Source organism: Peromyscus eremicus, chromosome 3 (assembly GCF_949786415.1).
Source record: "Peromyscus eremicus chromosome 3, PerEre_H2_v1, whole genome shotgun sequence".
NCBI classification, from domain to species: domain Eukaryota; kingdom Metazoa; phylum Chordata; class Mammalia; order Rodentia; family Cricetidae; genus Peromyscus; species Peromyscus eremicus.
The window spans coordinates 1,978,881-2,005,375 of record NC_081418.1 but is presented as its reverse complement, the minus strand read 5'-3'; the positions used below and the strand labels follow the sequence as shown (position 1 = coordinate 2,005,375).

The 26,495-nt window shown below is 40.0% G+C and overlaps 1 protein-coding gene across 1 annotated transcript in view; it reads right to left on the bottom strand.

Annotated features, from left to right (window-relative positions):
- The window catches only part of LOC131905583 (reelin-like), a 112,033-nt gene that overhangs the window by 32,547 nt on the left and 52,991 nt on the right, over window positions 1-26,495 (bottom strand). The window contains exons 4-6 of the mRNA XM_059256445.1: window positions 17,715-17,747; window positions 15,616-15,694; window positions 919-1,015 (exon numbers count right to left, since the gene is read on the bottom strand). Coding sequence (XP_059112428.1) covers window positions 919-1,015; window positions 15,616-15,694; window positions 17,715-17,747 — 209 coding nt within the window. The remainder of the gene's footprint in view (window positions 1-918; window positions 1,016-15,615; window positions 15,695-17,714; window positions 17,748-26,495) is intronic.

Here is a 26,495-nt window from a genome sequence, read left to right as displayed (position 1 = left end):
GGAGCAGTGGCCAGGCACCAGGAGCAGTGGCCAGGCACCAGGGAGCAGTGGCCAGGCACCAGGGAGCAGTGGCCAGGCACCAGGAACAGAGCAGCCAGGCACCAGGGAGCAGTGGCCAGGCACCAGGAACAGAGCAGCCAAACACCAGGGAGCACAAGGAACATGTCAGAACATGGCAGAGTGACTGAGCCAGGACCTGATATATAACAATGCTTTGATATCCTTTTCAGGGATGTAAAATCAATGCAGTCATCATGTCAGAAAAGAAGACCCAGTCAAAAATAAAAGGCCCATGAGCTGGATGATGATGGTCGGTGGTTGCTCTGTTTTTGATTTAGAATGCTCATTGCACATATAGTTCCAGAATTTACCTTCTCAAGAAATGGCTAACACTGAAATTAAGTGACGGTAACCTACTCTGGAGTCGTTTGGCATGAATGACATTAAAAACAAACTCAGTTATTCAGTGAATTCTTTAAAAAGAAATCCATCAAAGTTCATCTATTGTTAGGAAGCAAAGTTTTAAAGTAATGTCATAAGAAACTCTTGACTTGCAAAGAGAAAATAATAATAGTAAGAGCAAGTCTTTATATAAGAACTTAGTCACAATTTGCTTATATATGACATGTATTATGTACATGTGATATACACAATCATATCTGTATTTTAATTCATCTAATTATAGTAATGAATAAAGTTGAGTGAGACATACTGATGCTGCCAGTTTTATCACAGAACTCTCATTTTTATATTTGATAATGAGCATAAAACTACCTCTCCCAATTTTGAGACATCGATAATAGTACAAATAATACTGCAAATTTTCATCTGAACTCCTAGAATGTAAGAGAAGCTTTTGTTGACAAAAAGCAGAGTGAGCACCGTAATGAAATAGCTACTTCAATAGCACACACTTACCAACTCTCGGGGGCCGTACGGCTCGCAGAAGGTGACGGCATTGCCATGCATGATCGTGCCACACTGCTGTCCTGTCTCACAGTTGCTACACTCAGCCCTGCAGGGACACAGAATGCATTCTCAGTCTGAGAACCGAGCAGTACAAGTTGGTTTCTTGCTCCAATAAGGAAATGCATGATAGTTATTGTTACTTGGCTCAAATTGTCACTGCATAGACAGTCGTGGTATACTGGATACTGACAAGCTTCCAAAGACACAGAGCCAGAAAGGCTTGAGAATAAACCTTAGTTCTTTCAGTAACTTGTAGTGGCGGGAAATTCCTTAACTCTCCCAAAGAAAGTTTCAATTACCTCATGAATAAAATGACGATAACAGTACTGACCTCAACTAGCCACTGTGACAATTACATGAGAGCATCTAGAAACTGACAGTGCAGAAGCAGTCTGATAACAGGCCTTAATAATGGGATATGGTATTTATTACCAATCGTTATAGATAAGATATTGAAGTCCAATAGGCCCAAGTGTTATTTCAAGTGTTAAAAATAAAGTAACATACACTTACACAATAAACTAAAAATCTACATCTCTAAAACGGAAATGTGTCTCACAAATAGACAGCTTGCATTATGGTCAGTATAAGTGTTTTAAATCACTATTCTCAAGCAAACTTACATTTTACATTCCACTATGCTAAAAATAATAAAATCAAGTGCAATCTACATATGACTAAGGAATATACACAGATTCTAATACAAGTAAGTTTTGGATACTGACTTACATTAACCTTGAAAAGAATTTAATCCTCTGTTTATCACTATAAACTGAGGTGGTTAATAAAAATGTAAGATAGGATCAAAGTATATTTTTCATGTCTCTCTAGTAGAAACTGAAAGTATTTGACTTGGGATATGTTCAGTAACATTTATAATGCTCTACACTGTAACATGTCCACCTACAATTATTACACATCTAACATGCAGGAAGAAAGATCTATATTCCCCCATCTGGTCCTCAAACCACATGAGAGCTTTATGTGATGCAGAGAGAACGTTTTCAAAGACCTTCCCACTCCAGGTGACAAACGCTATCTATAGAAAGGGCACTCTGCCCTCTGCTCGGCAGACGCTGTTACCCCTCTTGCTGGTTTATGCTTTCAGGGAGGGGGCAGCAACTCCCACCCAGACAGGAAGACAGTGTGGAGAGAGATGAGCAGCCCCTGAGGGCAAGAAGCAGAAGCACAGAAGTATAAACATGGCAAATGAATCTCAGGACTTCTTATTGGTTCTCCTGTCTAGAGCAAAGGGCTGCCATGTTAGCCTTTCCAGCTGTGCACACACTAGAAGATCAGCAACACCAATTATCTCTAGATTTTTTCAAAGAAACAGAAAGGATTTCTAATGAGGATTTACAGTGTCATTCATTGTACTGTAAATCTTAGCAGGAAGTTGGAATCCTTTCTTGATTATTGTGCCTCAAAAGTCTCATAAAATGTCTTTGATATTAGAAGGAAGACAATTTTTGGTATGTTCATTTACTGTATGTAGTACTAATAAGTACTGGTTGAATGAATAACTGAATGTAATACAATTTCATAAGCAGAAGTATTCTTAAGATCAGAAGTCCTAAAAAAATTTCATAATACTGCTTGGCACATACTATGCATGAGGTATTACCTTATTATTATTAGTGAAATTACTATCACTATTAATTTCTTGTGAATTTCTACCCTTTTTGGTAGTTACAAAACTGGTATATCTGACTCTCTTCTTCCTAGGACAGAGGATGTTATATGAATTTCTTCCTATTGTATTTCTAATTAAAAGAAACAGCATAAAAATTAGATTGGGGGAAGGGCTGGAGAGATGACTCAGCAGTTAAGAGCACCATCATGGCAGCTCATGGTCATCTGTAATTCCGGTCCCAGGGGATCTGATGCTGTCTTTTGACTTCCATGGTCACCTGGAACACATGTGGTACACAGACAACATCCAGACAAAATATATATATATATATATATAGTAAATTTTAAAAAATTAGAGAGATTTTTTTCATCGATATGGAATGGGCTTCTTATATTAGTGATAGATGAGGATTATTTAATCTTCGTCATTATGAAATAGCTTGAGAGAAACATGAAACTTGACAGAGAAAAAAATAAGAGAATATTCAGAATTCATAATTACAATCTGCCATCAGCTCCAGGACAGTGTTTCTCAATCTTCCTAATGTTGGGACTCTTTAATACAGTTCCTCATGTTGTAGTGACCCCTAACCATAAAATTACTCTGTTGCTACTTCATAACTGTAATATTGCTGCTGTTAGGAACTGTAATGTAAATTCTGATGGTCTTAGGTGACTCTTATGAAAGAGTCATTCAATCCCCACAAGGGTTGAGACCCACAGGTTGAGAACACTGCTCTAGGACCATCACTAAAAAATACCATTATTTATATAAATCTGAGGTTGGCTATTTGAATTTCTGTAGCAATCATTTTAGCTCTATGTGTTCACCAGGACTTCCTAATCAACCATATATAAGGAAAATAATATCTGAATACAGCATGCATGGTAGGCCTCCCTGATGTAGACAGCCTGGAGTTAGAGATCGGTGACTAGACAGGAGGTGTGAAGCATCTGGAGGACCAGCCCTGGTTTGTAGAGTAATGGGGGGCTAATGAAACACAGAGGAAGAGGAAGCCGCAAGGGTGGAGCTCTTCCGGACACTGTCCAACACTGTGCTTCACATCTCCAGAACTTAAAAAATATTAAAGGCATGCTACCATGTTTAGACGCTTGCTTGAAGATTTCCAAGTGCCAGCTGTCACTCACAGGGTTGCTACCTGGAGGAACAAAGCCTTCCCCAAGGATTGATGGGTTAAATCAGTGGGCTTCCTGCCAAAGTCTTTTAAATGTCCTTTGCTTGATTTTCTCACAATCTGACTGCGTTTGTCAACACAATTTATTTTAATTTACCCTGAATGCCTATCCCTCTAGGTGGTCAGGTCTAACCCTTCTCTGAGCTGCAAGTAGTGTTTATTCTTTTATCATTTATTACTGCATTCTTCTGTTTAATAACACCATGTACAGGACTTAGAGGTCTTAACTTTAACACACTGTGCCTAGCTTTAGCAATGGCTGACTGATATACAATGCTACTTCTTCCAGCATTTACACTCTAGATGGAAAGGCAGAGAGTAAATAAGCAGTTCCAACAGAGGGTATCCATGCAATGGTAGCTAGTTGTTGCATCGTTTTATATAGTCGAGCGCCCTAAAGTGCACCAAAAGTGTGTGACACTCTCTTGGAGGTCACAGGTTATTGTTTTCATTTTTACTAAAAGAATAATGACCTTCAGAGAGGAAAGGACACTTGTTCAAGGTTACACGGTTGAAGAGTTGCAATCTGAACTTTTTCTACAGTTACTCTGTCCTTAAAATGGAAATATACACTGACTGTGGTGGGAACACTTCAAAACTGGGCAAGTAAGAGTTTCTGGAGAAGGTAGCCTCTGAACTGCTTCTAAGTGAGAACTAGAAACTAAGCAAGCAAGAAAGGCCAATGTGTGTAGGGAAAAGAATTTGCAGAACTTATGATCCATAAACTGAGCTGTTAGTTCAGTGGGTTAGTACGGCTGGAATCATACTGTACACACAGAAAAATGGCAAATCGTGAAAGTAGAGGGTTTCAGAAATGACTGACAGGTGACTGACAGGCACTTTGCTAGGCAGTCTACAAACAAACCGTCAGCCACCTAAAACTATTGCCCTCCAATCTTTTTATTCTTATTTAGAGATGCTAAAACTGGAATTTAGAGACACCATTGTCCAGGTAACGTAACTAGTAATTTACAGAACTGTGTCAGACCCCCACTGTTTTGTTTACAAAGTCAAAGCCATGAGACAAAGCCAACTTGCAGGAAAACCACTGTACAGATGATGGACTGGAGGCCCAATAGACTAGGGCTACTAATGTAACCCCAGTAAGACACAGGGGCCATATAACTGCCTTCCAGCTTGCAGGACAGAGGGCTCAGATGGGAAAGGCTCCTGCCACCAAGCCTGGGTGTGATCCCTGAGGTCTACATGGTGGAAGGAGGGGACTTGTTCATGCAAGTTCCTTTTACTCCACATGTATGCCACAGTATGCCTCTCTACCCTCATAAATAAATAAAAGAATGTAATTTTCAACTTCCTAATAGCTGCCTTACAAGCTAAAGAAACAGGGCAGGGAAGGCAGCTTGGTAGCTGGGCATTTGCCTGGCAAGTTCAGAGTCTTAGACTCAATTCCTAGCATGGCAAAATCAGAAACCAAAGAAGTAAGGCCCAAATTAAAGAAACAAATGAATCTTAAAGATATTTTATTTGATTTAATATATTCAAATTATGTTTTCACATGTAATTAACATGAAAATTATTAATGGCATAGTTGATAGTCTTTTATTCATAGTAGCCTTCAAGTTGTAATTTATATCTTAATTCAGACGAGCCATATTTCTAATGCTCAACGGTCTCATGTGACTAGTGCCTCTCTCTCTGGGCAGCACAAACTGAGGGAATGACTACACTGGAAACTGATGTTCTCTAGCTGCAGTGACAACTGGAGATGACAAGCCAGACCCCCAGAAATGGCAGCTTAGGATCTGGTTGAAATAATAAGCGTATATATTTTTTTGGGCAGGGGGTCTAGGAAGGGTACAAACACAGAGGAGAGGTCCAACACTGTATCCCTGGGGAGCAATTCAGTTGTCCCGAGTCTGGCTTCTGAGCTCAGACTATCATCATGGCCCTTCAGCATAACTTCCCTCAACTCTAACTCCTTAAAATTTCCATGTTTTCCTGGCAGTGGGGTTTCTTTCCCTAATTGTTACTAACCACCCCGTGCAGCCTGTGAATGTGAAATTCCTGATAGTCAATGCATCACATGACCTTTCTAATATTTCTTTTCTATCATTAAGATTAAACATTGTACAAGTCCACATAAGAAGCCTATTACCACAAAGGGCAAGAAAAGCCATCAGCTCAAGAAGAGGGAACAATTCTGAGGGAAACCAGACAGAACAGAACAAAGGAAACTTAAGAGTTTCTCAGAAGAAAATTGTGATCCATGTCTGAAGGACAAGGCAGATTTTAAAACTCTACAGATGTAAATAACCACATAAACTCGAAAATAATTCCTGGGTAACTAAGGATTTCAAAACAATCCCTAAGTGCTATGTGTTCCTTCTTCCTAGGTTCCTATCTCAACAACAACAACAAAACCTCTGGATGCCTGGAATTTTCTTCTTCTTTTGTGGAACAGTTCAGCCTGTTTCCAAGAACTGGAGCTAAATTCGGTGACGAGTAGCCCAACTTTACTGAGGCTCATAGGGGAAATGAAAGGTGCCGTTTGCTGTGACATTTGAACTGATGGCCTCATCAGCGGTTTCTTCCTTTGAGCTCCTTCTGAGGAAAATCAGGCTTTGTAGAGTCAGGCAGCATAGTCTTCCAGATGTGTGGGAAGGAGGAAGTTTTACGTAATCCCAGTTAAACAGGCTTTTGTTTCTCAATTTAAAAAGGAATGTGACCTCCCATGGCAAAAATATGGAATGTTTCTCTAATTCAAGAGACCCTTTCTCCCTTTTCTTACTTCCCCAGCTTGAAAAAGCTGCACATAAGAATTGAACAGACACTGTGGTACATTATGAACTGTTCACATCAAAATATACCCATCAAGAACAATATGATCAGAACACATTTTAATGGAAATGCATGTAATTTTCAAAGATGATGTGAGACTGAAATTTATTACACCCTCTCTGGGCCTATTTATTACATGCTTAGGTTCCATATGAGCCTCCTCTTAGAGTTCACAGATCATCACATTAGAGGGACCTGAAACATCACTGTGTATCGTTACCAGCATTTGATAAACAATGAAACAGGACCAGAATCCAAGATACCACAGTCGCCCCTGAATACAGCCAGTAAGAGACAAGAACTCCAGTTTTATAAAAGAAGTATGTGCTGCGAAGAATGCTTGTCATTTTTTTTACTGCCATAGCTTACTTTGAAATTCTGTAATGACTGTTCTTAAAGTTATTTTTTTTTATTTGTAAGATAAAGAGATTTGGTTTCATTAAAAAAATCCTATAAAAATAAGACAATGAAGTAGAGTTCATAGAAAAACATTGAATGAATTCACAGGACTGGTGTATATAAGAATTAAGTTCAATGAGACTTTGGCTCCTAGAAATCCTGGGATAACTAATCAAAACTTATTTTGTGTTTATATTTTCATTCTCTTCCTCCTCTCTCTTCTTTCCCTTACTATCAAATATAAAACAATCAGTAACTATGAAGGTTGTTCAACAAAACTATTTAGGCTCAAACCTGAATCATGAAAGATGAAGAAGCCCTTGGATGGGGGTTTTGCTCTCACTGTACTTGACCCGGTGACAGCGAAGCTTGCATTTTTCTATCCTATTTATGTGTTTATGTTTTTATATTGAAACAAAAATTTTATATGATGTGTATTTGAGTAGAGAGCACACTTCTAAAAGTATAATTATGTCATTTATTCTAATTTTAATCTATTCAGCAGGCCCAGGAGAATCAGGAGTGCCATGTGGCTCTGGAGACAGAGACCCACACACTGCAGTGACTAGCAGGCCCTTGGGACACAGGAAAGAGGGGGAGGATTAATGAGAAAGCTGAGTTCTTTTGCACAATTGCAGATTTATGGATGGTTGGTGATGACATCATCCCGATAACAATAAATAAGTAATTGAAATATTATTTCCTTGAGTTGTCAAATGACATGACTCATTCCTCTATCAGATCAGAATGAACTCAACCAGCCTTTAGTCAGACACGCTTCTGAAACGAGTTAGTCACCTGGAAACTCACTGACAATCACTTATCATCAGATTCTCATTTGAGATACATGGCCTTTGTCCTCAAGACCTAGAACAACACATTATCTATCCATAATTTATTACTTCTGAAGAGGTCAATCCTACACTCCACCCCACAAGAAGCAGTGTGCTTGTTATTCAGTGAGCCAGAATTGTCAATTCACCAGCATTTTTGTACAAAGATGTTAAAATAATTTTATTATTTGTCTTGTTCACAAAGGTTCTTTAAAACTGGAAAAGGAAAAGAAAATTATTCTTATAACCCTTTGATCCAAAGATAATGTATCTCTGCCCCAGAGTAGCTCACAATGTGCTGACAGAAGCTGACGTGTGACTTCACAAATCAAGGGCCTTAAACAAACCAGAGTCCAGGGCCTTCTGTGAAGCCTCCACAGCCTTTGACCATATTTTATTTTCTTTTATTTGACTTGCTTTTTGAGACAAGGTCTTGCTATGTATCTCTCATGAGTATAGCACTCACTCTATCTGCTGGACTGGCCTTGAACTCATGGCAATTCTCCTGCCTCAGCCTCCTAAGTGCTGGAATTACAGGCATGTGCTACCACATGCAATTTTATTTTGTAAAATAGCGATGTTTTGTACTAAAGAGAGTATGGCCATTTATTTGGGAATTATTTATGCAACCATTTTGAAGTAATTAAAAATTAAGCTTTTTTTTTTAAATCAAGCTTTTTAAATTTCAAAAAACATTCAGTACTCATTGTAAATGTAGAATGTCTCAGAAAAACAGCAAGGTACATTCACTCTCTAAGAATAATCTCACCTTCAAGTATATCATGCTTTTTTTCTAAGGAGCTAACATGCTTCAAATGTGAACATGACAAACTCCATTTATAGCTCATTCTTTCTCATCACTTCTCACTGTGGAAGGTAAGAGAAGTCTTCCGATTTCACTAGGGAGTTGAAAAATCTGGTCTCTTCTTCATTAACAGGCACATGACAAATAGGTTAAAAATAACCCTCTAAAAACGTACTACTGCACACGGTGTTCTCATCTCCTACTATGGCGAATTCTACAACATACTGCTTGAAGAAATATTTTCTCACTTGCTTCAAATATACTTGACATTTAATTCCATTGAGTGAGCTCTTGTTTCTGTCATCTCAAATACAGACTAAAGAAGGAAGTAATAGTCTCTAGATTTATACCTTCTTGCATTAGTGGTTCACCTCCTGGTTCACCTTTCTACTGTAGATAAAGACTGTCCCTGAGTAATTACATCACAGTAAAAAATAATAAGGGGAAGGGATTAAATGCAGAAGAAGAGACAGAGAGTTTTGTAATAAAGGAAAAGGTTATTAATGAAAAATATGGAGACTAAACAAGAGAGAGAATAACAGGAAAAGTTGCAAAAGACTCACATAAGAGCAGAGTACTGTACTTTGTGCCCCAAAATAGAATTATAATTCTTCAACAAATACAACAGAGGTTCTGGCAAGGGTGTGTCAACGTAGAATGTATTTTCCTCCGTTTCTCATCTGTTCACAATCTCTTTGCGTCACCTGTCCTGTAAAAGCTACGTATAGGGTTTATTCTTCCTACAAGCCCTACTGTCTTCCAACCTCACTGCCCTTGGGACTGCTGAACACAGAGTAAATTCTGTCAAGCAAACCTGAATAAGACAATTTCACCAAATTTCTTCCCTTTTTTTCTCCCCTGATTATCGTGAAACTCCACTTGTATTGTACTTCTCACACCTGCTCACTGAATGGCGGAGGCCTCTTGTTTCGTTAGTTATGGTGTGATGGGGTCTCCTACATGCTAGTGGAGCAGCCATGTGCCCAGCCTTTCCTGTGTGCTGGCTGAGTGCCTACAGATGCAGCTTCCACTCATCTCAGCCTAAGACCAGTGTTTTATACTCTTTCTTTAGACAATAATTTTCTCAGTGGAAAAGTATGATACTATACAAAATCATCATTTTTTTTGTTCTATCTGATATTAATTGCTTTGACAAATTAGTAATTTCAAGAGAATGCAGCCATAGCAGAGTCTGGGATCTTTTAGCTGTATATTTTGGGATTTTCTGGACCGTAACAGCTGACGGAGGATTCTCACTCGTTAGGGTTTGAGACAACCTTATGTCTTCCTTCTGGAGGCCCCCACATCCCTGTGGGTGTCACAGCCCAGGTGCAGAGAGGCTTCTTTGGAGGAGCAGCCCCCGATCCTATCTGGGCTGCAGGACACGTTTGCTGTTACTGTTGCTCTGTTGCTGTGCTGGAGGGGAAACATCTGCTGTCCTCTGGTTACCATCTATCATTGCGTTCCTGAGTAGCCCTGTACTTCCCACCAGAGCATCCAGGATATTACAGCCCCAGACGCCTTCTGCGATCTTCAGAAAACAAGCATTACAGGGATAACTTCAGCAAAACAAAGATGCCTCCTTGACTTAAAATTGCCTGGGGAAAAACACACTTGTAACTCAACTTAATCATTTTTAAAAATTCATTTATTTGTGTTTCCCTTTCTCTCTTCCTCCCTCCCATTTCTCTCTCATTGTGAGTTAGAAACATACTTTATTTATTACTTTTCTTTTGCTTTCTTCTGTTCTTATTTTATTATTATCATGTGGAGATGTGCAAACCACAGTGCAAGTGTGGAGATAAGTCTGTGGTCATTTTCCCCACCCTGCCTGGGTTTTGGGGAGAAAATGCAGGTCATCAGGGTTGCATGGCAGTCGCTGTTACCTGCTGAGCCATCTTACCAAAGCTTGGTGAGTTTTTTAAATTGGGATAAATTTATGCAACCGAAATGCATATATCTCTATTTTGACAAATATGCACATCTATGCAACATATACTTTCTCAAGATCATCATTGCTTCATAATAATGATGTCACATTAGTTTAATTCATAAAAAAAGTACTCTATACACACTAATGTGAAGTAGTAGTTACCCAAGTGTTAATGAGATGAAGTATACTAGTGGTTTCTGGAGATACAGGGATTCAAATCTAAACCCTTGTGCATGCTAAGTAAATGCCTTACCTCTGAGCTAATCCACAGCCCTTCAGATTCGTGGTTCCTAATCTTCCTCTAGATTTAAATTTAGTCATGAAATTTCCACTCTTTTGTGGGGACAGGGTTCAGAGGGTTGTTTCTGCACGGTGAGCGCATTGTGGATCCCTCTATCACCAGCAATGCAGCTGTGCTGAGCACACTTGCTGACAGGGAACTGTCAGCGGCATTAATGGGTTCCTGTTGCTCTATCAATGCTCCCTGTCACCCCCTCAGGTTCACGACACTTGAGAATTGTTGAGGGCATTGCTGTCCTTCAGAAGTAGGCCTGCATGTGGCCCACCATACAGGCCAAGCGAGAGTGGGTCTCTCTCAAGTCTGAGAAACCACTCCATCTGCCTGCTTACTCTCTTTGTTCCGAATTTAGCTCTCAAACAAAGCAACCAGAAGTAGGTGGGAGGGGGAGAGATCAAGGGCCCAGAGGAAGTCCTGGGACACAGAAGCAATGTACCCCGGGGGAGGGGGGGAGAAGGACAAAAGCTGCACATCACCACAGTTGAGTGCAGTAAGGCATCTTGGAGGTATATTGCCTCCTCTTCCCTAGTTAAGAAACAAAGAGCAGCTCCCAAGATGTAATGCAGGAACAGAAGCAGCAACTGCCCTGGAGGAGCGATTAGGACTGGAAGAAAGGCTCTCTGTGAGTATAGAGTCATCAAGGACTAGAGCTGGTCATGGAGGACTTGGAGGGCATCTACAGAAACATGTCTGGGCACCAGGGGCATCCCTACTTATCATGTGCCATTGCACTAATATGACTCCTGAGACCTAGCTACAATCTAGACAAAGGGCAGAGGGCAAGCCAGAATTGAACAAAATTAAGGCTGAATGGGCGGAAAGAAAAGTGATTAAGTGGGGCTACAGAAGAATAAAGCAAGCTGTGCCTTCCTGGTTTTAAGTTTGTGAATGAAATTCAAAATTACACTTGTGTTTGCACAAATAATTTCTAGAAGGACAGAGAAACTACTACCACAGTCTGCAGCTCCAGGGAAAGAGAACAGAATTCTAATAGAGAGGGAAAGGCCTTATTATTGTTTATATTCTTTTATTCATTGATCTTCTCACCAAATGAAACGGTCATGTCTTAAATCTTTAAACTGCGCAGTATGGAGTTCATTCACTGTTATGCTCATGTACAAAGTTTCCTGATCCCACATCACTGTCATCAAAACTTGGCAGAGCCACAGCACTACCCTTTAGTCACGACAATGGGAATATCACTTTTATTCTTCGCAGTTCATGTATGGTTATCTGCAATAAGACATCAAATGAGACAGTAAACAACTGCATGAAGTAGAATGGAAAATGGACATTATAAGAAAGTAATAGGAGCAAATAAGTGAATGACTGAACTTTAGAAAGGATCTAAAATTACACAGCTACAACTGTGATTTCTTCATGTCTCTTTTTTTGATTGTCCATACAAATTATGCAGCTATAGCTGCAGTTTATTTCTGATTTTTTTCTGAATTCCCATGGCTGTCCATAGGAATTACAAACTGAACAATGCTTATGAAGCTTCCAGAACCACATGGAGGACCACACTGATATGAGTGTCACACCTTTCTTTTTGGGAAGATTATTTGGTGAGTTGTGGGAATGCGGCCCTAAGTGTCCTACCCAGCACTTTGCTCCTCTCTGGTGTGTGTGGTATGGGCACAGACTCAGAGATGGCATGGAGATGATCCTTTCCATATGATCATCAGGCTTCCAGCAGGCTTTGGATTGCTTTGTGACAGAAAGAGACTCAAAGACAATATCATAAAGGACAAACATCATGACAAAGTGTACCGAGTAAACAGATTTCAGGAGAGTGAAAACCAGCCAGAAGGCTTCACGTCAAGGTGAGGCTTTGCCACTTTTTTAAAAACATTAAACCGGGGGCACTAACAGATGGCTCAGTGGGTAAAGCACCTGCCAAGCAAGCATGAGGATCCGAGTTCAAATCCCCAGAACCCACCTAAAGCAGGGCACAGTGGTGCATGTCTGTAATCACAGACTACACAGTCAGTGTAATCTGAGTTAGCAAGACACCAGGGAAAAGGAGAACTCACAGAAGCTCACAGGCTCGATCTCTGGTACACTCCTCAAAGAACAACAGAGACCCTGCCTCAAACAAGATAGAGAGTGAGGACCAATATCTAAGGTTGTCCTGACCTTCACACACATATACATTCTCATTACAGGTATACACACATATGCATGCGCGCGTGTGTGTGTGTGCGCGCGCGCGCGCACACACACACACACACACACACACACACACACACGAATATCTGAATTTACTGGGTTTTGATTCTGAGCCTATGGAGCTTATTCTTATTTTTAAGGGGTCCTAGCTGCCTGGCGATACTCTTTGTCCTTACCTGTGATTCTGCACATTATCACTCCATTTTCATTGCATCCACAGAGAATGCAATGTAGGTATATTTAATTTGATGTTTGTTTTTATGCAAATGTGACACAGAAGACTGAAGGACTCAAGTAAATGGATTAAGGTCATCTTTAAGACTCGTGTCTGGGTTCAGAAGAAATATAGTCCATTGTAGAAACATCATCACAGAAAGGAATGTGGGAATAGGATATGGCAGATGGGTAGGAAGGAAAGTAAGGAAAAAAGAAGTGGAGAGAGAGGGGGAAGAAGAAAGGGAAGAGAGAGGAAAGGGCTATGAATTGGGAGAGGAAGAAACTTTTATGCACACCTGTCATGCCTGGGTGTGGTAGCAGTACTCCCTCACTTCTTAATGCCTCATTTTTGCTGCAAGAAATGGGGGTCCCAGAAAGAAGGGAGCTCTTTATTTTTCTCAGGGTGCTGAGTTAGCAAGCTACATGTTCAGAAGTTAAACCAGACTGGCCTGATCTCAGAGACTGCCATTTCTAGTTTCACAAAATGCCTTCTCAAATAGGAGCGCCATGGCCTATGTTTTCTTAAAGGAGCTGAGTGAAGGGGTTGCAACAGCCAAGCTGGGGGTGAGCTTGCTCAGAAGCATGGCTGGTAGAAGTGCTGGTTCTAAGGTTAAAAGGGGAAGTGTCAAAAAGTGGAAAAATCATAGCATAAGTAAAAGAGACATAAAATCCATAATTTTGGCCAGGAAAGATCATACCCAATTAATCATGAAAATGGTTGAAGTAAAATCAATCACATTTCATTGATTTAAAAAACAACAGACTTTGACTCACATAAAAGTCACATTTTGTATTTGTCAAGAAAACTGAAGACGATGAGCTAACTTGACAGAGATGAACTTTCCTTGAAATAAACAAATCATCTGCTGACATCTATATTAGTGGAATGCAGAGAGATAAACGTCAAGAGAAAAAGGAAGAAGTTTTCTTGGTCAGACAAAGTTACTTAAAATATTTTTTGTTGTTTTTCTGCCTCTTCTTAATACAAATTTCTATTTATTTCAAGACATTTATATTAGGATTTTCCCCAGAGAATCCTCTTCTGGGTCCCATACTATTACATTTAAGTATCCCTGTCCACGATGTCTAACTTCTCAATGATGTGTCTCTCCACCATCATTGAACTATTAACTACTTGAGAGAAATACAACTTCTAAAAGAAATCCCATTTAAATAATTACTGCTAAGTGTCTGTGTGAGTACAACACGCTAACTGATTGTGCCACTAAAATGTTTGTTAAAACAGTAAGAATAAACAAAACAGCAGAGTGATTTCATATGCTGACATTCAGAGGTAACAAGGTCATCTGCTTTCTAATCTTAAGTATTGTTACTGCTTGGGCTTTCATTCTAGGTTCAAAGTTTATTATTTTTTGAACTCCCTTTTATTTACACAATCATATACAACATTACAAAAAGCCCAAAATTCACAGAGTCTTCCAAAAAGATCTGGATTGACAGACCTATTCTAAGGTCAGCAAAAAATGTAACACACGGCCAACACATTTAGATTTCAAGCTATATATAAAAGTTTCTAAAGACTGAAACAGAGTTCATTATTTTGTTGTCCTCAAAATCCCTAGAATTTATACTTAAAAGACTTCTAAAGAAAGACTGGGGTGTAGATAATGAGAGATTATTTCAATTTATGATGAAACCATTTGTCATTTCAGATAAGACATCTTCCTTCTTCTACTCAGCAATAATTACTAGACACATTCCAGCACGATATTGTATATATGTGATAGCTAATCTTGTCATGTGACACAGCTGGGAAGAGGGAACCTTAGTTGAAGAACTGTCTCCATCACATTGACCTGTGGGCAGCTCTGATTGCTAACTGATGTATAAGAGCCCAGCCCAATGTTGGACATCCCTCGGCAGGCAGCCTCACTATTTAAAGCTGCTGAGCAGGATCATGGAAGCAAGCTGGTCAGCAGTGTTCCTCCACAGTCTCTGCTTCAGGTCCCACCCCAGGTTCCTAACCCGAGTTCCCTCAGTGACGAACCTGGAAGTGTGAGCTTAAATAAGCCCTTTCTTCCTCCAACTTGCTTCTGATCATGGTGTTTATTACAGCAACAAAAAAATAAACTAGAATAAAATATGAAAATTTTATAAAACTAAATATCCATCCAACCACACTCGGGGGTTGGAAGAACACCTACATTCAATTTTAAAGACGAAACAAATGGGCACTGCAGCTGGTGTACAAGTCTATGCCATAGTTAATGGCTCTCATCAACACATTAGTACTCAAGAGCGGGTGAATTTTCGGTAACTGACCCTTCAGGGAGAAAATTTTTTCTTTAAATGAACTCAGCATCGTTTCTCCAATCAAAATACAACTCATCCCTGTAACTTACCATATATTAGGATTTAATTCCAGTTGGTGGTAGGAGTCAAAGTCATCCCGTAGGATCACACTGTCACTGTGTATTTCAGCTACGAGAGAAAGAATTTAGAAAAGAATTTTACACTATGGAGGGGAATTTAGTTATTATGTGTGTTAACATGCTGCATCTATGAAACATAGTCATACTTTAAATTAAAGCTGACTTTTAAATAAGCAGTTGGTTATAGTTTCTCTGTCAGTAAATGCTGAGGATGAAGGCCTTGCTGTTTACACTTCTTGAAGTCTGAAACCCAGAGTTCCCCAAAAGAAACTGAGAGGTCACAGGCAGGAAGGTCAAAGTGAAGAGAGGCTACACAGAGCTTGTCACTCATTCCTGACCATTCATGTCTACCAAGATACAGCCTGGGCAAACCTGCTTCTGCTCACTAAGGCATGGAAAAATAGGATGGAGAATTCTGGCTATTTACTGTAGCCAAAACAGCTACCATTTAGTCTTCTGAGGCATTTTCTCTTGTCCTTCTGGTCAGCCCTGTTGCCCTGGCTTGATTTTTAGAATTCCTCACATTCACTCATTATTCATTTAGTATGCTCTGAATTGCTAACTTAGCTGAATTACTAACCATCAGAATTGCGCTGAAAATATTATCTATACATATAACTACAGAGTCAATTTAAAAGTCAGGGAGAATGCCTGGGTGCCAGCCACGGTAGTAAATGTAGTAGTAGCACTACTTTGCAGTTGTATTCAACATTTATTTTTAAGCATTAGGATTTGGGGCACGCCAAAGAACATCTTCAAAAACTGTAGAGTGCCTACTTGCTCTGGAAAGAGGGTGGGCAAGGAAAAAAATGATTCCATAGCCAGCTATGATGTAAGTGTGTTCAAAGTGCAAAAGGAGAAATTAATTACTGCTTTAACAACATTCTCATCAGATTATTGGGGCTTGTGCAGGAAGTTTTAGGTAACAGGAATCCTCTGGGTCTTTTCCTTACAATTTTGTTTGATGTAGTTAGTTTTCAGAAAAATTAAAATCATATCATGTGACTAACAGAGACCCTTTAACAATTTTTATGTTTTTCAAAGTTGATATTTTCTGCTTTTAGGGGCTCAGTCACACAATTCTCTGAACTCACTGGGTAATTAAAATCTCTTCCAAATATCAGGGAAGATAATTTCAAATTCTCTTTGGTGACATCCTACCTATGGCAGTCTGCACCCCCTGAATACCAGGTATGCCAGCAGGCAAGCATATAATGAAGGCATGGAAACCCGCAAATCAGCATGTACTTAGGAGGACTGGCTGTTCCTCCTCGAAGCCTGAGGCATGAGAACAGGGAGAAAGTGGCTATCCACTGGAGAGAACCTAGTGATGACTCTGAGCATGGGCGTGATTTAATGATCCCTCTGAGCACTTGGATGTGGTGTCTGACATGCCTACAGGGTACAGCTCTCTCAGGTCACAGCTTGGCCAAGACTCCACTGCACCACTGTGGGTCACCAGCCTGTCGTGGCTGCCAGAAGGCATGCTTCTAAGCAGTTATGTTCAGCTGCCAAGAGGAGCCCCAAGCTGTAGCATTACATAAAAGCAGAGCTTCTCAAGGCAGATTTTCCAAAGAGAAAAATAAATTAATTGGGTTTGTAGGTTGAAAGGAAAAGCCCAAGAGACAAATAATGGACCTATCTGAGGCCCCACAGTAAGAGATGCCTGGAAGTACTGAGACCAGCAAAGAGGATTCCTTTCACTCTTATTAAATTACGAAGGGTAGGAAATTGCTTTTTAAAATAAGTCTTCACTGGCACAACATGACAAATTTAACTCTTAATGGTTACTTGTTTTCTAGAGACAACCCCCTAGGTTAGCTTCAGTGAATAAACACATTTTATATTTATTTATTACCAGATACTAGGATACCTTTTACTATAGTGCAGCGGCTTCCCTGGGAGGCCCTCTGCTCCAGCCCATCGGAACCTGAGTCTAGGTGACCCCAGTGAAGGTCAGAGAACCAGAGTTGGAAGTTTCCACTCCACAGCATGTGCCCATATAGCCAGAAGGGGAGGGGGCAAGGTGACCAAGTACTAAGCTAATGGCATCAGAGTCATATACTTACCGAGGTGAGACTGAGCACTGGCTTCTGTGGGAGCTGGAACAAAAGAAGAACAGAGAATGATGACTGATTTGTGATAGAAGCAAAATCAGTGACAAGCAACCAGAAATGCAGCAACAGAACCGAGCTCACATGAAATACATCACACGGTAAGGGACTTTTTACTCTGCAGGACTAAGAAAAGAAATGCTAAACCAGGTGTGGTAGCGCACACCTTTAGTCCCAGCACTCAGGAGGCAGAGGCAGATGGATCTCTGTGACTCTGAGGCTAGCCTGGTCTACAGAGTGAGTTCCAGGACAGACAGGGCTACACAGAAACCCTGTCTCATAAAACCCTGCCCAGTTCAAATTGCTGACAGTCATTTCCACCCTGCCACAATGATTTCCAAATTTGAGGAAATGTCAATTCACTACATAAACGTAAGAGTCATGATACATGTACTCTAAAGTATTTTCTAACTTTCAAAGAATAATTTCAACTAGACATGAAAAATCAATTTCTCCCACAATGGGCAGTGGCTTAGTTATGCCAGACTAAGAATCCAGAATTAACAGTATTTTAAAATGAGACTGGTGAGTGTCATATTGCTTCAGCTTAACATGTAATATACTGAATATATTTGTGTGTGCTTTTTAAAAGTAGATTCTAAGCTGGGCATGGTGGCACATGCCTTTAATCCCAGCACTCAGGAGGCAGAGGCAGGTGGATCTCTGAGTTCTAGGCCAGTCTGTCTACAAAGCAAGTTCCAGGACAGCCAGGGTTACACGGTAAAACCACATCTTGAAAAAACCACACACACATACATGTGCACACACACACACACACATGCACATGCACACACAGTAGATTCTATGGAGAGTACCATGATTAAATTTGTTAAAGCCATTTGTGGAACTCTTACAAAATGGAACATAACACATTTAAAGATTTTGTGTTTTATGTTGATACTTATTGATCAAGTTGCAGGGGTCCCGCAATGGCTCACTGAATTAACTCTCTGAATGAAGGTTTTTCTCCAAACAAAAGGAATATTTGCCAAATATCCAAAAATCAAAGATAGACTATGGCACAGGGATGCATGTTCTCCCATGTCACACTGCATACAAATAGGCTGAACAGAAAGCTTCCAGGAAAGGAATAGTTGACTTGCAAGCTAGCTGGAGAAGTGGAAGAACCTGTGTTGAAACTGAATTTTTTCCTAGTGTGCAGGGTCTCACTCTATAGTCCAAGGTGGGCTGGTGCTCACTATGCAGCCCACCCTGGTCTCACACTTACAGCGATCAAATGTTGGGATTACAGGTGTGTTCTTTGACAACGGCCTTGAAAACTAGAATGTATAGGGCTAGGAAATGGCTCAGTGGGTCAAGCGCTTGCTGAACAAGCATGGGAATCTGAGTTAGGCTCCCCAGCAGCCCTAGGAAAAGCCACATGTGGTGGTGCACATCTGTAACCCTAGCACTGGAGGGCAGAGGTCGGCAGCCCCAGGTACTCACTGCACAGCCAGGGCAGCAGAAACAGGGAGCTCCAGGTTCAGTGAGAGACCTTATCTTACAAAATAAGGCGAGGAGCAGTAAAGTAAGACAACCACTGTGGGTCTCTGGCCTCCACATCCCAGCACATACCACTCACGCATGCAAAAAAATAAAATAAACTAGAAATGTATTGATGTTGTACATTTCCTTATGTGAATGAATGTTAGATTTTAACTTGTAAGTCCCAGTGTTATCTAAACTGTCTGCAAAACCTTAGATATCAATCATAGCTTCTTCCTGTTACATTAAATAATACTACAGTTGCTTTTCATTTTGTGTAGTATCACTCTAAGTTACATATTAACAATACTAGATTGCTAAAAATAAAAGAATTTATTTATGTGTATATTGACATATACACATACTTTGAGCCAACGTTAGATAAACTCTCCTAAATAATGAACAAATTTTGTCAATATGTGAATATAAAGGAAAATGAGCATTTTGGATACTCAATCCAGTTTTTGAAGACTTTTAAGAAGTTAAGGACAGGCAGGCATGTAATGCTACTTCTAACTGCAAATTTATAAAATCTTGAATAAGCCAGATATTTAATATTTAAATGCATTCCACATATATAATATATTCCAGATTTTCAAGTCTTAGCACAAGAAAAAATAATGTAAAATATCTTAACAATTTTATATTGAAATTTTTAATATTTTACATTTTCTCTGTGTTAAATAAATTAACTATTTTATTTTTGTTTCTTACATGTGGACGCTGTAGATTTAAAATTACACATAAGTTGACATATTTCCATTGGACAAGGCTGAATTAGAGTTAGGAGGAAGCTCTGTACTAGGTATCCATTAGGGAATTATGGCCACTCAAAAGGTGGGAAAGAAAACTGAGCCACTTAATGCAGAGTGAAAATCAAGAATTGAAATTTGCTCATACTCTTTTAAAGCTTGGGCCTACCAAAATCACACACAATAGCCTAGGCATACTAGGGAAAACGAGATTGTACTTAATCCCCTCTTGACAACTGTGTTACCAATCATTGGTTTGTTTTAGGAGAAAGATTTAAGTCAACATGGGACTCAAAACACTGCAGCACTAATAAATTCCAGCCAGTTTATTGAGTGAAGTACTCAGCACAATGAAGTCCTCAATACCTTTGAGGAGAAAAAAAAGATATCTGAAATTGAGCTGTCTGTTAACATCACTGAGTGCTTAAGACCATCTTTGAATCAGGTGGGTAATATATATTCACACACATACACACACACACACACACGCACGCACGCACGCACGCACGCACGCGCACACACACACGCACACACAAACACTGATAGGTAATTTACACAAATATAGGCATTAGGCTACCAGAACTTTACATCCTAAGTCATTTTGGAATTCAAAGGCCCTAGGTAGTTTTGTCTCATGTATCTTTTCACCTAATTTGAAATTCTAATGTATTAAATTTCCAAAGCTAAATATGACAAATTAGACATGGTCTGTGAAGTTAGTATTTAATGAGCTATGATCCGAGACTTTCATCTCCCCAGGAATAATTTCTTTATTACTTTTTGTATTTTATTGCAATAAAGCACCATTTGACCTTCAAGTATGATAATTAAACTTCCAAAAATGTTATAAATTTGGAATGAAAATAGTTCTCCCTGTATTCAGGAAATAGTTATGATCAATATAAAAGATTACTTAATATTTAAAGTGCTAAATTATACACAGAATCCAGCAGTATTAGCAATTATTTTTCTCTTCCATCCCTCTCTCACCCCCACTTCAATTTGATTTGTGTTCAACAGCAGCTTATCCTTTTACATATCCTAAAATAAATTGAATAAGATCAGACCAAAAATATATCTATAACTTAGAGAACTCTTTCAGGTAAGACTGATTCTTTTATGAGCTATCAATAACAGGACTTAATGACTAAACCTTGTGACTCATTGTCCTATCATGCTTATGCACACACATTTTTGGAGAAACAGTCACATAGTTTTCAAAAAATTGGTCATGATATGAATAAAATTTTAGAGTGAAAAATAAGAATATAAAGTAATATGCTGTAGGAGTTGTTGGTAAATTATTTTAAAACGTTGCTGTATAATTAAAAAATTCTAGATCTTTGAGAACTAAAAAAATACAGTTCATTCATGGAAGAGAGAAAAGTCAGTAGTACGTTAGCCTGAAGGCCCAGAACATGTGATCAGGATTTAAACAACAACCAGGGGAAAGGAAGGGAGCCTAGAAGGGAGTAGAGAGGAAGAGGAAGAAGAGAATGGAGGGAAAGAGACGCAGGGGCAGTCTACAGAGGGTCTTGGAAGCCAGACTAGGCTGGCTACTGGAACCACTAACATGACAAAGGCAGTTTGTGTCGAGGAATAAATGAACTGGTGGAACTACTGAACAAAAAATGTGCCGGTACTTATAGAAAAAACAAAGGCTGTTTTAGGAAATACTAAGACTAATAAGTTATCTTAAACACACTGGTATAAGCACAGAAGGCAGACAGGAGTGAGCAAAAAATGGTCCCTGGGCTTCTGTTTAATGCTTGGGGTGATACTGCGATAAAAAGAGGCAGAGTCCAAGGAAAGTAAAGTCCAGGTTAGAACTGAATGAAAGGCAGTTAAACGGCATCTGAATGTCATCCTCTGTGACGGTTCACTGTGACTGTCAGCTTGATGAGACTCAATCCATGGAGTGTTATTCTGTGAAGGAGCTTCTAGATTGGGTTAATTTAAGTGGGAAGACCTAACCTTAACATAGGTGGCACCATTCCACAGGCTGGGGTCCCTAGACTATCCACAAATGAAAAAGTGGGCTGGACAGGGCATTCATCTCCCTGCTTTGTGGTGGTGGGTATGAGGTGATCAGCTGCAGCATATTCCTGCTGTCCTCTCCCACTGTGATGGTCTGTCACCTCCAACTGTCAGTGAAACCAAGGGCGTCCTCAAGATTCTTTTGTAGGCCATTTTGTCACAGTGACCAGAGAAGTGACTAAAACAATTAAGAACGACAACGCTCCCCGAGATGCCAGTTATCATACTACACAGACAGCATTTAATCCCTTCACTCTTTTCCTTTTCGGTGAAACCTACAAGACCAGGCCTCAGGAATGAGATGGGATGACTTGAAAACAAGAACTGTAATTCTTCCCACTCAAGTGACAAGGACATTGACACTAGGGAAAGTTTCATAGCTACACGGTAGCAGAACAGAAACTCAAATGCAGAGAGATCCACATTCCATGTTCTCAACCGCTTTGTCTTACTGAGTCAGCACCGAACAAATAGATAGAGTTCCAGAGATGAAACCCAGAGGTGTGAGGTCACTCCAATGTGATAAGAAGTTCAGGATTTCCCATGACAAAACCCCGCAGCCCCAGCACGGACACTGTGTGGTGGAGGAATAATGAAAAAAGAGAGAGAGGAGGCAAATCAAGCAGGACCCTGGACTGGCTGGTTCCTTGCGGGTGTCAGGTCCCTGTGGTGCCAGGCAGCAGGATTTAGAGTGAACCCCGAGGACACTTGGTGTTCTTTCGAGAACAAGAGCGATGGCCTATGTACTTTAAACATCACTTTTGAAAAGCAAGACAATGAAGCTACGAGAAAAAAAGCAAGACGATTAAGCAAGGGTCTCCGAGGAGACTGGAGAACAGCCTTCCACTGATTGTTTTTCTATACACATAGTTTTGTTTCTCAGCTGTGGGTTTGGACTAGTATCAATATGCTACAAACCATCTAAGGGTGGGGCATGACTCTCTCATATTGTCACACAACTCCCTTGGGTCTGGTACAGTACCACATATGCCTACTGAGGACAGAGCACAATATATGCCAGTTAATATGAGTATGTTCCAATACTTAAAAACTTATGAAGACCTATATTAATTTGTTATATGACACATTTTCATACATAAATCAAAATAAGAATGAATTAACAAGTTGTATGAAATAATATTTCACAAGGAAAAATGAAAATATGATTGATGTATGTTGGCAGCAATTTCGCTCCCAAGTAATTATATATACTCAAATCTAGCTTCTGTCCTTTAAAATATGAGGGAGTCAAGCAGATTATATAGCAGTTTGAGTGGAAAAGCCAGCTCTATGGGCATTCAGAGGCAGCCAATGTCAAGTTCCTCTCAAGCATAAATCTTGGTGTTTTGACTCCAGACTAGATAAAGCTGTCAAGTGGGAGTATATACAGCCCCCAGAACTGCAAAGAAAGCTGTTTACACCCTTGTTCAATCACCTTGAAAAAATAGCATCCATCTAAAATACCCCTTTCCAGGGAACGTAAAATGTAGCCAGACCCACCCAGGGACCAGCAAGACATTTTACTGTGACCATGTGAGCCAGCTCTGTCATTCCTCTTAATCTTGCCAGCCTTGGGTCACTCAGGGACACTGTCTCTGTCAGAGGCCCAGGGGGGCCTCAGTTCTTTCCTATACTGGGTACTTTCTCAGACCCTTAGCAGGACTGCAGCTCCTGGATGGCTTCCCCAGCCTCCTATCCAGCTCTCTTTGTGTCTAAATCACAAGCCTGGGAATGCCAGGAACAGAAGTTGTAGCTGCTACAGTAAAATTCAAGCTACAGAACAGCCATGGGGAAACAGATGTTTTTGACAAGCAAATCTTTAACACTGGGAACACTCAAGTGAATCAGTTTTCTTTACAACAATGAAAGTTGAAGGTAAAACACAACTCTGACTAATATTGTGAAAGAAGGCTGGTTTAGTAAAATTTTGCAGTTTAGGTTATTGGAAAAATACTTACTAATTTAAAATATTGCATAACAAGGGTATAGCTGAGGGAAGACTCTGGTAGATATGCCCTGCAAATGATATTTAAAATATTACTTACTGATTGATTGACTGCATTGCATGAATTGACCCCAGGGCCTTATGCTGACCACCACTATTAGCTCTACCACTGAGATACACCCCACTCTGATAGGTACATTTAAGGCTTTTGAGAAACACATCTAAATTTAATACCTTGTTTACTTTATGGGTTTGATTATTCAACTTTTACATCCTTTCTATCTCACAGTTTACAATTTCACAATCCTTAATACAAGTGATTAAAAAACATGAAAGAATTTGAGGTCTGGATGAAACAATAGAGCCTATGACCAGAGCCCAGTGCCCATAGCAAGCATCTCCACATGGTGGAGGGCAAATCTGTCCCTTTTCTTCTGATAGAAAGCATTTTCAGTTTTAGCCACTGCCATCAAGTCAACAACAGAGGATCCCAGCATGATTTATAAATGGCATGCATTTTTATATGGGGCACTACAAAGTACAACTGTGGTTAGACCACTAAGTCTGACATCTGGCTTTGCTAAATAATCAATGTGCGTGTTTGAAGAAGGTATGCCAAAAAGCCCAGAGGCCAGTGGACATACACTAACACTGTTATTCTCCCTGCTCCATCCTTGGCCATGATTTGTGTACACATTTGGTCCAGAGGCGGCCATGCTGACCTACTCACATCAGCTTCACACTGGACACTTGATTTATAAGCCTCTAAAGAATAAGATTTTTTCCTTGAGTTTTCAGAGGATATTGGCAATGGTGATTGTTTTTATTGAGGTGCATGTAATTCATGTGAATTTTCAAAATCAAAAATTTTCTTGAAACTAGATGTGGTGGCATAAGCTTGCAATCACGCATTTGGACGGTGGATGCAGGAGGATCAGCAAGCTTAGGGACACCTAGGCTCTGGAGCAAGTATGAATTTTATGATTCCATCTTTCTCGATTGTCCAATAATAATTCTTGTGGTGGACTGGTCTCTTCCACTTCCTTCCAAGTTTTTAGCCCATTTTGAATTTTCTTCTTTACTTTGAGTACCCCAAACAGTACTTCACCACCATTTTTTGGATTTAAAACCTTAGTGACATTTTGGGCAGTCTCTTGGAAAGGCACATGCTAATTTTTTGCTCCAGTATCACCTTTTCATGAGACCTACCTGATCTGGGGCCACCCTGTGTAAAACCATAGTTACCTTTTCCCTTGCCTCCCATCCAACTATGCTCTGTTCCCTGACACACCTCATGACTTAACCTAGCAAAGCTGGCACCCACAGTAGACATTCAATAATCCTAGAGGACTGTTAGCTATTTCTGTTCTTTTTTATTGCCAGTGAATGAACATGGGTGAGTATACACCCTCATACACACACACACACACACACACACACACACACACACACACACACACACACCCCGAACAGCAGAAGCAGCACAGCAACATCTCCAGGGTAAAGACGAGGATACTCTAGCCTGTCGTCTGGACCACAACTGTCAGAAGAACCCATCTGCAGTGTTTACTGTTACTTCTAGAACCTCAGAACAGACGATGATATAAAGATACTAAGGTGCGATCTAAGGCAATTCATTGGAGATGAAATGAAAAATCTGTGAACAGTTTTTAGATTAATTTGTGTGTATGATGAATATGTTATATGTATATATATATATGTTTATGTTCACGTGAGTGTGTACACATGCATGTGGGTATGCATGCACATGAGTATATGTGTATACATGGGTATACTGGCCAGGAGCCAGTGGCAGGTGTCTTTTTCGATCATTCTCTACCTTATTTTTGAGGCAGGATCTCTCTCTGAACTTGAAGCTAATTCAGTTAGGCTGGCTGGTTCCAAACCACCCTAGGGCTGGAGGTGCAGATGCATGTTGTACCTGGGTTATTATGTGAGCGCTGGGATCTGAACTTAGGTCCCCATGCTTACATGGTAGGCACATGACTGACTGAGCCATCTCCCCAGTCCTAACTTATAGATTTTTAATAGACAGAACTTACATTTGCAACAGGATAAGGACTACTGTTTTGTGACAGCCAGCCTGCCCCACAGTGCTCCATGGGAAAGGCTTCTCAGGAGAGGCAGTGAGTTTCCAATAGGAAAACCTTACGGTGATTCTTCACCATGTATTAAGTGTATGCCTTAAGACAAGCATATTGTGTGTTAAAGAAAAAGAAATCAAGGCATGATTCCTCTTTCCAAAGGCTTCCAGGTGGGGGAAATGAACACTCAGAAGGTAATTAGGACACGTGGAGAGTACAGGAGCGACACATGTACTCTGTATTTCTCTCCAGTTCTTGAAAAATAATTCAGTCCACCTGCTCAGCAGAAGTGCCCCTCCCTCTTCAAAAGGTAAACCTCATATTTGTAATTTGGGGGTAGGAAGAATTTCTGTTATTTTCTTATAACTCAATAATATAATTTCATTGTAAAATTTTAGAAAACACAGGCAAG